The sequence below is a fragment of the Trachurus trachurus genome (assembly GCF_905171665.1).
Source record: "Trachurus trachurus genome assembly, chromosome: 10".
Taxonomy (NCBI): Eukaryota; Metazoa; Chordata; class Actinopteri; order Carangiformes; family Carangidae; genus Trachurus; species Trachurus trachurus.
This window is the reverse complement of record NC_139894.1, coordinates 539226-551963: the sequence shown is the minus strand read 5'-3', so window position 1 is coordinate 551963 and position 12738 is coordinate 539226. Positions and strand designations below refer to the sequence as shown.

Here is a 12738-nt window from a genome sequence, read left to right as displayed (position 1 = left end):
TATACCTTTTCTATATATAAAGAGTTCATTTGCAAAAAATTCTGGAATCTTCATTTTGACTTTGAGATGTAAAAAACCAGACATATCTAAAAAAAAAAAAGTTTTATTGAAAACAACACTATGCAAAGAATAATTACAAAGCCTCAGCTCATTTTTTTTTCAAAGTGGCACTTATCTGCTTTTGCAAATGAACTCTTCATATGTGAATAAAGATGATGATGATGATGAGGAGGAGAAGGAGAAGGAGAAGAAGAAGGACAAGAGGAAGAGGGAGAAGGAGGAGAGGAAGAAGAGGAAGAAGAGGAAGAGGGATGTGTTTGTTTCTCAGCTCTGGAGAATCTGCAGCTTCTGTATTTGTGGCGGCTGCACTGCGACAAACGAGGCCGTAAAAACTCGGAGAGGGGCGGCCGCAAATCACCGGCAGCGCCCGAGTCCGTCTCTCTCTGTGTGTGTGTGTGTGTGTGTGTGGACGGTGTCTCTCTCTCTTTGTCTCTCTGTCTCTCTCTCCGCTCTGCGACTCGGAGACGAAACGTCGTCCTCAAACATAATTGCAGTTAAAATCAGTGAATTTAAATTTCCCCGGAGAGACGTTTGCAGCAAACTGAACACTCATTCGCTCCAGATTTAACAGGAAAACCTCTTTTTTTTCTCCTTGAAATGTGGAAAACACACACACACACACACACTTGGAGGCTAAAACACACAGGTAAACCCTCACACACGCACACACACACCATGGTGCAGTTTTCTGCTGCTTGCTTTAAAAACGGACCAATAGTCCAGTCATTTTATGAAAAAAAGGTTGAACAAATTGCAACAGAAGCAAACTCAACTTACGTAGCTATGGCTAATTTGCATACCAACATACCAACACCTGATCTAAACATTGGGTATAGCAGGTGAAAATGTCTTGTTCAGTCTTGTTAACATATTACAGTTAAAAAACGTAATATTAAGGTCTGAAAGGAACCCATTTAGGCTATCAGGTGTTGTATGTATGTAAATTAGCCATACGTAATGTCATACCTGCTCTACTAAGGATGTGGCTGTCTTGAAAAATTGCAGTCATCTTGAAAATTAAAATGGTTTCTTGTCGGTTGACCGATGGAGTCAACTCATTCCAATTTTACCACCACAGCACCTTTATACATGTGCCGTCAAAACGGTGGAATTTATCAAATAAATCAAATAGCCTTTATTGTCATTGCAACAGACAAGTGCAACGAAATTTGTGGTGCCACATCCATTCCAGGGCTAAAACAAGCTAAAAAGGACAACGTCAATGACACGCATGTATAGGCCTACTCACACAAGAAAAAAAATAATTAAGTCATCCAGTTAATTTATGCAAATGTATTCAAATTTGCTCATGTTAATAAAGAATTTCAAAAAACTTGTTAATACATTTTTTGTTTGTCTTAATGTAAGTAATCAACTCAGTAATTTTCATGGAGATATCTAAAGGTTAAAAATGATACCCTATTCACATGAGAACAATAATGAATAGGCGTATTATGGGATATATTTGGGTCTTTTTCTAAACTTTCCCCTAATGGGATTCTTCTGAGCTTTTTTCCCCTCACTCAGGACATGTTGAGGATACAAAATCAGTTGAGTTTGATTCTGTTGCAATTTGTTCAACGTTGACCCCTTTTTTGGCCTAAAATGACTGGCTACAAAGCGGCGGTAGCTAACGGCGGCAGCTAACAGCGGCAGCTAACGGCGGTGGCTAACAGCGGTGGCTAACAGCGGTAGCTAACAGCGGTAGCTAACGGCGGTGGACCGGCCGCCAACACCGGACATGCACAGATCAATGTAATCAATCTTAACCCTATCAATCAATACGTTCTCTTGCCCCTTCACAATAAAACCAATCACATGGATTTCCCTCGGGACTTTTAATGTGAAAGGACTGGAACAGGAAGTGATGGCTCAGGCTCAGGTGACCGATCACACTCTTCACTTTCACTGCGTCGATGTTGAACTGAAATAAATAAATAAACGAGGGAATAATTGACCTTTATAAATCATAAAGCTGAAAAAAGAAGCTAACCAGCGCTAACATTAGCCTTCTGTCTGAAACAAACAACTTTATTATCACATGTCTTAACAGACGAACAAGACGCCAACATGTCCCTGTGTGTCTCTAGTTTCATTCATACATTTCCTACACACATGAATCGTCTGCTGCTCGGATCTCCAGACACCCGTACAACAACATGAGGGTTATCACAACATCCCATAATCTCAGTCTGCTTCTATCCACTGGCCTCAGATCAGTTCAATCAGTTCATCTCTGAACCATGTTTTCTTTCTTTTCACCAGCTTCGTCTCAGTCTCAGTCTGGTTTCATCTGCAGACCTTCACTCACATTCAGCGTAAATACATGTAAAATAAATTCAAATAAACTGTTAGTGCTTTGTTTTTAGTCTTTATAAACAGCTGAATAATCCTCACCAGTTTATCTGTACAAACGTTGATCTGCTTTGTCATGTTGACTTGTATTTCTTGGTTCTTCCTTTTCTCTTTTCTCTTTTCTCTTTTTGTCAGTGGATGAATGTGATGGATCAGTGGTTCCCAAACGGTGGTGTGCCGTGAGACAAGTCCAGGTGTGCCAGTGTGCCGTGGGATTTTGTGACAACCATACATTATTATTGCAATATACAACTACACAAAATATAATTATTTTTAATTTACTCATTGCTCATTTCATAATACAGAGGCAAACTCTTTACCTAAAAACAATTCTTAAAAATAAAATCCTCAAAGAGAACCCCATATTTCGCACAATATGTTTCAATACTGATCAGTTTGTAGGACCATGGACGGTGCAGCTTCCTGGCATTGACACTTCTCTGTGATGACATTTTGCAAAGTTTCCTTTGCCTTATTGTGACCTGTCTGGTTTAAATGGTTGTGTTGCTGCTTTGATGAAGCCTAATTTGATAAAGTTTCAAATTCATTTTTGAAATATTTCGTTAATAAATATGATTTTGTGAGTAATGTAACCTAGTTGTCTCTGTCACATTTTATTTGACATTAGTAAATAATTATGCACATTTACAGATGTGTTATGAAGGCTATTTTGAACAATAGGTGTGCCTTGAGATTTGTACTTGTCCTTTGGTGTGCCTTGGCCACAAAAGGTTTGGGAACCACTGTGATGGATAATCATCTTTAGCAGGATTAAACTCCTCCATCACATCCATTGTTAATATTATTATTATGTTAATCTGTGTTATTAGTACATATGTAAACTAAGGGATGTAGAATTAATCTCAGAGTTTAGAAACTCAATCTGACGACCAGGGTCAATAACAGATATTCTTAGTGCGTAAAGAGACGACAACAAACTGAACCGTTCACACTGAAACCACAACGTGACGTTTCCTCTTGAACGTCCGGTAAAGAGGCCGATTCACTGTCAACGTCAACACAGTCACTCCTGGATTGCAGGTTCGAGTCCATATAAAGGAAGGGTTGTAGGTTATTTGTCTGTGATTAAAGTCTTTGTCTGTGATGAAATGAGACATTTTGACAAGAAATAAGACAAATATTCTTGGAAAGAGTAGCTTCTTGGGAGACCATAGTGAACACATTAGCCTTCTTCCTTTTCTGTTTTGTCTACAATGTTCATGTGTGTTGTGTAAAATAAAATACTGAAATAATACTGAAATACTGTGTGTGTGTGTGTGTTGTGTTGTGTTTGCTGCAGCTCTCTGATGAGTAATGGGCCGGGGCCGGAGAGGCGGAGAGATATGTGCGAGCATTAAATGTGTATTCATCAGGTCTGGCCCTGGCCATTGACAGGCTAATCAATGTTTAGTAATAAGGCTGAATGTGGAATGAGGTGTGTGTGTGTGTGTGTGTGTGTGTGTGTGTGTGTGTGTGTGTGTGTGTGTGTGTGTGTGTGTGTGTGTGTGTCGGGACGGAGGGGAAAGAGATATCAATTAAGCAGCAAACTGCAGAGTCCATGCCCGGGGAGCTGAGACGGCAAAATCCCCACTCTGCTTCATTAACTAAACACTGTGTGCTGAATGCAAAACTCCCCCAGCCTACAACCTCCTCCTCTTCCTCTTCTTCTTCCTCCTCCTCCTCCTCCTCCTCCTCCTCCTCTAAATGGCCACTGCAGCAGGTAGAGAAACGCTGCTCACATGCAGCTCAGAAAATGAAACCTCGTCCTCTCGTCCACTCCTGAAACAGTCTCTAACACTAGGGATGTCACCATTACCTGTTTTCACAATTAATCGTGGTATTAAAAGCCACAATTAATTAATTAATTAATAATAAAGATTCCTAAATACCGTCACTTCCCAAAAAAGATTATGTTGGAACCGTATCGGCAGATGTTGCGCCAAAATAAAGGTAAATGCTCAGATACTGGTCCATTTAACTACAGAATAAAACAAAACAAAAAAAAACGATTAAAATAAATGCAAACATTTGGTATAGATGACAATATATGGCCTGAATATTTCAAACACTTCCCCTGGGGATTATTAATAATTGGTCATATGTTAATAGATACTTGAAATATTTTGTGTAAACAATTAGTAATGTAATTATATTTGGACTATATTTGATTTTACACATTCATAGTGTTGTGAAATGTATGAATGCATAATAATCGTGATAATCACCGTGGTTATTTCTCTGACAATAATCGTGCCAAGGTCAACACACACATGTAGAGATGAGGTGTGAAGCAGATCACAAACACACACACACACACACACACACACACACACACACACAAAAACATACATCTACAGATATTAACACACAACATGAGCTCAGTGTAAACAGGCTCGTTCCCAGGTCGCAGATGAAAGAAGTGAGAGCTTCAGAGGGAAACTCTCAATCTCTATAATACCAACTGAAGATGTTAAAGGATCACAGCAGCAATTCACAGAGACAGAAGGTAAAAGAACTGCAAAACACAGAGGAGGTGGGCAAGTAGTAGAGGAAGAAGAAGGGGAAGTACTAGAATACGTGTGAATGCTGAAAGCAGCTGAACACCATTGCTGAATTAGCAAATAGTGCAAATAGTGATCAACATGCAAAGGTACGACCAAGGGAGGAATCGAACCCACAAACTCATGGTCAGTAGACCTTTAGGGTCATCAGCCCAGTGATCTAACCACCTGACTACAGTTGCATTGCAATAAGACTGCTCAGGCTCAGGCGGGATTCAAACCAGTGACCTCGGGGTTGGTACACAGCCACCTTAACCACTGGACTACGGTAACACTTCAGAGAAACAGAGGTTGGGACTTTGATGAATGTAAGATAATTTAATGACAGCTGTAAGCTTGGCAGAATAGTAGAAAAAACAGCAAGAAGTAGAAATAGGGTACTTCTGTGCAAGGTGTGACCATTCTGAGTGAATTTAAACAAAGTATAATGACATTTACAGCGAGTTACAAACTGGAGCTCCATCTGCTCGGCTCTGAAAAAAAATGAAGTAGTGTGAATGGGAGCAGAGAGCTCCCTGGCTGCATTTAAAAAATATTTAAAAGTATTCTCTAAGTCTTTGTGCTTTTTTGACTATATTTTAAGACAGAAGACAAGCGTGGCTACAAACTGTTTCCAAATCCTTGTGTGTAGAGTGTCATTTGTAGCTTTGCTGGCAGTTTAAGAAGAAAAGTTCCAGTCGCTTTTGTGGCTATCCTGCACTCTAGCGATGATGTCACACACTCTAGCCAACGCAATACACACTCATTGAAAAGTGTGAAATTGGTCAGAAATCCTCATGTGCTTTTAAAGGATTTATCTCAAAAACGGTGCAAGCTATGAAAAGGTTGTACACACATTGAATACATTAGAAGTTTGTCTACAGATCAGAATTTGAATGAAGTCTGTAGGTGAAAGTATGTGGAAGCAAATGAGGTTCAAAGTAGGACCAGTAGTTTCAGAGTTTGAAGACTGTTCCAATATATTTCTACTGGGACAAAAAAGAAATCAGAACTACTTGAATATTTAAAAAAAAAAGTATAAATAGTTGAAAAGAGAAAAGTCATAGCACAATGGTCCAGAAAACACTGCACATTTTAATATATTAATTGTTGAAATAGCAGAAAATATGAAGGGGGAGAAGAATGCAGAAAAAGAGCGGGAAGAAGTAAGAACTAGAATTTGTATTTCCTGAAGGAAATACGTGTGAATGCTGAAAGCAGCTGAGCGCCATTGCTGAATTAGCAAATAGTGCAAATGATGATCAACATGTAGACATAGTAGAAGAAGAAGAAGGTGAAAAACAATAAGTAGTAGAAGAAGACGAACAACAACAATAAGTAGTAGAAGAAGAGTCAGAGTGTTGCAGTTTCAGAAAAACAAACATTCAGAGTTTGGATCAAGATTAACAAACTCTGGATCCTACATTTCCCACAATGCAACACCAACTCCTCCATGTGACGACGTAAAAGTCTCTATTTTTATTATTATCACTTAGAGTTTGTGAATGAAACTAGTTGACTGATCAACACACTGATCACTTATTAACAACAACATGAAACATCCTCTAGAAAGGAAATACAAATTCTAGTTCTTACTTCTTCCGCTCTTTTTCTGCATTCTTCTCCCCCTTCATATTTTGTGCTATTTCAACAATTAATATATTAAAATGTGCAGCGTTTTCTGGACCATTGTGCTATGACTTGTCTCTTTTAAAACTATTTATACTTTTAAAAATATTCAAATAGTTCTGATTTATTTATTTTTTGTCCCATTAGAAATACATTGGAACAGTCTTCAAACTCTGAAACTACTGGTCCTACTTTGAACCTCATTTGCTTCCACATAATTTACCTACAGACTTCATTCAAATTCTGAGCTGTAGACAAACTTCTAATGTATTCATCCTGTGTACAACTTCTAATATATCTAGTACCGTTTTTGAGATAAATCTTTTAAAAGCACATGCACATTTCTGACCAATTTCACACTTTTCAATCTCCTCTAGAGAAGTCGAGTGAACGAGCTGCAGCGCCTCGTTAACACAACCTCCTCTTCCTCTGTGTCTGTCCTTCCTCTTCCTCTCTCTGAGGTTCAACCTTAAAGTCTCCGTCCGTCATGTGAGCGAGTGATTCACCCCTCCACCCCTCCTGCTGCTGTTTATGATCCCCGAGGAGCCGTTTACAGCCTGTGAAGTGGAGTGAAGGGCACTGACACTTCTTCACTCTCTGTTAAATGCATTTCACCTTGTTGATGATGCATTTAGTCGCCGTCGCAAAGTGGCCGTCAGCCAGAGTCGCTGCTGCTCGGTCCACACTGTCCCTCTCGTCCCTATTCCTCCTCCTCCTCCTCCTCCTCCTCCTCCTCAGCTCAACCTTCATCCTCTTCATCATCTTAACGACTCAGTCGAATGTTTTTGCTGCAACATGTTGCTCAGTTCAACAGCTCGACAAGAATAAACCCACACTGCAAAAACTCAACATCTTTCCAAGAATATTTGTCTTATTTCTTGTCAAAATGTCTCATTTCTAGTCAAAACTAATCTCTTTCCACTTAAAATAAGACTCATCACCTAAAAATGAACTTGTTTTTAGATCATTTTCACTTGTTTCAAACTAATTTTCACTAGAAATAAGTAGAAAAATCTGCCAGTGAAAGCAAGTTTTTTGTGCTCGAATAAGGAAGAAAAACTTGCTCCACTATCAGATTTTTCTACTTATTTCAAGTGAAAATCTGCTTGAAAGAAGTAAAAAAGTGTCTAAAAACAAGCTGCTTTTAATGTGATGAGTCTTATTTTAAGTAGAATGAGACGTTTTGGACTAGAAATAAGACAAATATTCTTGGTAAGATTTTGAGTTTTTTTGCAGTGCACTCAGACAACAGCGACGACCACACCGACCAAAACAACACCTCCATCAACCCCCCCCCCGTTACCCCCGGTTACCCCCCCCCCCCCCCCCCCCCCGCCCCCCCAGCATCATCATCATCTGCTTCTATTCCCAGAACTCAGACGTGCTTCAATTATTCTGCTGTGTTGTCGTATTTCCTGACTCCACTTCTGCTTCAGCTGCAGTCGGCCATGTTTCTTTTTTTTTTTTTGTTACATATTTGTTGTTTTCTCCTCTCCTGCCCCCCGAGGGTGAAGGGGGGGGGTTGGTGGGGGGGTGGAGGATGGGCATGTTGATTTTGAGGTCATCTCCAGTTCCCTTCCCTGCAGGAAGCAGCGTTTTTACTCATCATCCTCCTCCACCCTCCTCTTCGTCACATCACGCTGCCTTTATGATTTATGTTGTTTCTGCTTCTCGCCTGGACCCGGCCTGAATGTTCTGCAGCCGACTCAGTCAGTCAGTCGTTATTAATCGATCAATTGATTAATGGAGATGAAACGCAGATGAAACGAGTGAGAGCAGCTTCAGAGGGAAACTCTCAGTCGCCTCACATGTGACAAACACAGGTTCAGCTTCTGTTATTATTGTAATTATCATTATTTCACTGAACTGCCAGAAGCTCTGAGTCATGGAGGTGAATTCACTTCTGTAAGAACAGAGACACAAACTAACGCATCAGTCACCAACTCCTTCACTACGTTATATTATCAACTGAAGATGTTAAAGGATCACAGCAGCAATTCACCGAGACAGAAGGTAAAAGAACTGAAAAACACAGAGGAGGTGGGCAAGTACACTGCAAAAACTCAAAATCTTACCAAGAATATTTGTCGTATTTCTTGTCAAAATGTCTCATTTCTAGTCACAACTAATCTCTTTCAAATAGGACTCATCGCCTAAAAATTTACTTGTTTTGAGATAATTTTCATTAGTTTCAAACTAATTTTCACCTGAAATAAGTCCAAAAATCTGCCAGTCAAAGCAGGTCTTTTGTGCTTGTAATAAGAAAGAAAAACTTGCTCCACTATCATTGCTTGAAAAAAGTAAAATGTGTCTAAAAACAAGCTACTTTTTAATGTGATGAGTCTTATTTTAAGTAGAATGAGATTTGTTTTGACTAGAAATGAGACATTTTGACTAGAAATAAGACAAATATATTCTTGGTAAGATTTTGAGTTTTTGCAGTGTAGTAGAGAAGGAAGAAGGGGAAGTACCTACTAGAATTTGTATTTCCTGAAGGAAATACGTGTGAATGCTGAAAGCAGCAGAACGCCATTGCTGAATTAGCAAACGCAATTGACAAATAGTGCAAGTTAGTGATCAAAATGCAAAGGTTTGACCAAGGGAGGAATCGAACCCACGAGCTCATGGTCAGTAATAGACCTTTAGGATCATCAGCCCAGTGATCTAACCCACTTGAATACAGTTATTGAATGAGAGGCCGGTAAAAGAAACCTCTGTATGAGAGGCTCACTGACTTCTGCTTAAGTGTAGATTGGCAGAGGTAAAGAGAAAAGGTGGGGGGCATATATGCATTATCAAGATGGTTGCTCATGCATCACATAATATGGGGGGAAAGGGGGATGTTGATTTTGAGGTCATCTCCAGTTCCCTTCCCTGCAGGAAGCAGTGTTTTTACTCATCATCCTCCTCCACCCTCCTGCTGCCTTTATGATTTATGCTGTTTCTGCTTCTCGTTTGGATCCGGCCTGAATGTTCTGCAGCCGACTCAGTCAGTCAGTCGTTATTAATCGATCAATTGATGAAACGAGTGAGAGCAGCTTCAGAGGGAAACTCTCAGTCGACTCTCATGTGACAAACACAGATTCAGCTTCTGTTATTATTGTAATTATCATTATTTCACTGAACTGCCAGAAGCTCTGAGTCATGGAGGTGAATTCACTTCTGTAAGAACAGAGACACAAACTAACGCATCAGTCACCAACTCCTTCACTCACTACGTTATAATACCAACTGAAGATGTTAAAGGATCACAGCAGTAATTCACCGAGACAGAAGGTAAAAAAACTGAAAAACACAGAGGAGGTGGGCAAGTACACTGCAAAAACTCAAAATCTTACCAAGAATATTTGTCGTATTTATTGTCAAAACGTATCATTTCTAGTCAAAACTAATCTCTTTCCACTTAAGATAAGACTCATCGCCTAAAAATGAACTTGTTTTGAGTTAATTTTCATTTGTTTCAAACTAATTTTCACCTGAAATAAGTCGAAAAATCTGCCAGTCAAAGCAGGTTTTTAATGCTTGTAATAAGAAAGAAAAAAACAAGCTGCTTTTTAATGTGATGAGTCTTATTTTAAGTAGAATGAGATTTGTTTTGACTAGAAATAAGACAAATATTCTTGGTAAGATTTTGAGTTTTTGCAGTGTAGTAGAGGAAGAAGAAGGGGAAGTACAACTAGAATTTGTATTTCCTGAAGGAAATATGTGTGAATGCTGAAAGCAGCTGAACGCCATTGCTGAATTAGCAAACGCAATAGACAAATAGTGCAAGTTAGTGATCAACATGCAAAGGTACGACCAAGGGAGGAATCGAACCCACGAGCTCATGGTCAGTAATATACCTTTAGGATCATCAGCCCAGTGATCTAACACACTGGACTACAGTTATTGAATGAGAGGCCAGTAAAAGAAACCCCTGTATGAGAGGCTCACTGACTTCTGCTTAAGTGTAGATTGACAGAGGTAAAGAGAAAAGGTGGGGGGCATATATGCATTATCAAGATGGTTGCTCATGCATCACATAATATGGGGGGGGGGGGGGGGTTATTTTGAGGTCATCTCCAGTTCCCTTCCCTGCAGGAAGCAGTGTTTTTACTCATCATCCTCCTCCACCCTCCTCTTCGTCACACGCTGCCTTTATGATTTATGCTGTTTCTGCTTCTCGTTTGGATCCGGCCTGAATGTTCAGTCAGTCGTTGTCGTTGTTGTTGTTGTTAATCGATCAATTGATTAATGGATTTTTTTTTTTCCTATAATGGAGGAAGAATTCAGCAGCGAGGACGAGTGTGACGAAGGTTTTCAGAGGAGACGACGGACGGGGGCGTGTGAGGCAAAGACACAAACGGCATCACCATGAAAACCTGTTTTAACCTTAAAAGAAGCTGATTGGATGAAGGTGAAACGTCTTCTAGACTAATAAATAACCAAGTCCAGTTGCATTCGTTTTAAATTTCCTTGAGATAACTACGTATGAGCTGGACAAACGAGAATATTCACAGGCTTAAAAGAAGCTTGTTTTTTTTGTTTTTTTAAGTCTGTTTTTAGTGTTTTGTTTGTTTTTATTCTGTTTTATGCTTCTCTCTCTTTTTTAAATGTTTTGTCTTCATGTAAAGCACCTTGGGTTGCCTTGGTATGAAATGTGCTATATAAATAAATAAAGATGCCTTGCCTTTTAAAAAGTCTTTAACCACACTGACTGACGGACATGACCTGCACCTTCATCATCATCCTCATCCTCATCATCATCATCATCATCATCACAGCTGAACATGTGCAGCTCTTGTCACTCCACTTCCCTCTTCCCTCTCTCACATACGCCTGTTGACTCTGACGTCATGACGCAGCCTGACCGCTAGTGGCCGCTGTTTGCGCCACACACACACACACACACACACACACACACACACACACACACACACACACACACACACACACACACACACACACACACACACACACACACACACTGGATGATGATGATGCGACTCAGTTCAACTCACAAGTGCAATAAAGAAGAATTATAATAAGAAAAAACAAACCGAAGCCAATAAGTTTGACAGGATTCTTCCCCTCCTTTTCTCTCAACACTTATTCATTTCAAAAGCAATAAAAATGCAAATTTCAGTTCAGTTTCATCAAACACACACACACACACACATATACACACACGGTGGTCTGGTCTCTTACCTGAAGAACACAACCGTTTCCCACAGATAGATCCCCAGCGCGTTTAGTCGGCACATTTTGGCCAGTCTCATTTTGTTTGGTGGAGGAGGAGGAGGAGGAAGAGGAGGAAGAGGAGGAGGAGGTGATAAGGTGTTGCTGAGGAGGGGAAGAGGAGGAGGAGGAGGAGAGGAGAGGGGAGGGGAGGAGAGGGGGAGGAGGGGGGGTCACAACACTCCTTCCTCCTGACTGAGAGGATGAATGAATGAATGAATTCCTCCAGAAAGAAAAAAGAAAAGAAAAATCCCTTTAGAGCTGGAAGAGGAGGAAGAGGAGGAGGAGGAGGAGGAGGAGAGGGGAGGAGGAGGAGGGGCTGTGGTGGTGGTTTATGACCTCCAAGGTGAGCAGCCAAAAATGTGTGTGTGTGTTGTACGTATGTGTGTGTGTGTGTGTTGAATGTGTGTTTGTGTCAGTGTGTGTGTGTGTGTGTTTCAGATCCCAGAGTCGCTGGTTTCGCGCCGCGGGATGCTCATGACCTCACCGGCCATGAAATCATCATCATCATGCTTGTGTGTGTAGGGGGAGAGAGGGGGAGGGGGGAGGGGGCAAAGGAGGGCAAGAGGGGGTAATAAAAAAAAATAAATAAAAAAAATAAAAAAGAGAAAAATCCACAGAATCCAGTCCGAGGTGCAGAGACGTCCAGCGGGTTTTTGGCTCAGTGATGAAGGAGAAGAGGAGGAAGAGGAGGAGGAGGAGGAGGGGGGGTTAGGGGGGGTAAAAGGGGGGAGGAAGGGGGGAGGGAGCAAAGGGGGGGTCACGGAGAGGAGGTTATTAGCAGCTCACGCGCTGCTGCTGCTGTTAATTGACACACAATGATGATTAGAGCCAATCACTGCGCTGAAGCTGAAGTCCAGTCTGATCCAGCGATGATCCAACAAACCAATCCGAAACGGAGCAACAGCAACAAGACCGGGACATTATTATTATTATT

The 12738-nt window shown here is 40.6% G+C and overlaps 1 protein-coding gene across 4 annotated transcripts in view; it reads right to left on the bottom strand.

Moving 5' to 3' along the window:
- The window catches only part of glra1 (glycine receptor, alpha 1), a gene marked incomplete at both ends in the record, with an annotated part of 156060 nt that extends 144218 nt beyond the window's left edge, over positions 1 to 11842 (bottom strand). For 3 of the 4 annotated variants that reach the window (XM_083980419.1, XM_083980421.1, XM_083980420.1), the window contains one exon: positions 11772 to 11842. In XM_083980419.1, coding sequence (XP_083836545.1) covers positions 11772 to 11842 — 71 coding nt within the window. The remainder of the gene's footprint in view (positions 1 to 11771) is intronic. The other variant, XM_083980422.1, reaches the window with a different exon arrangement.
- Positions 11843 to 12738: the final 896 nt, after the last annotated feature.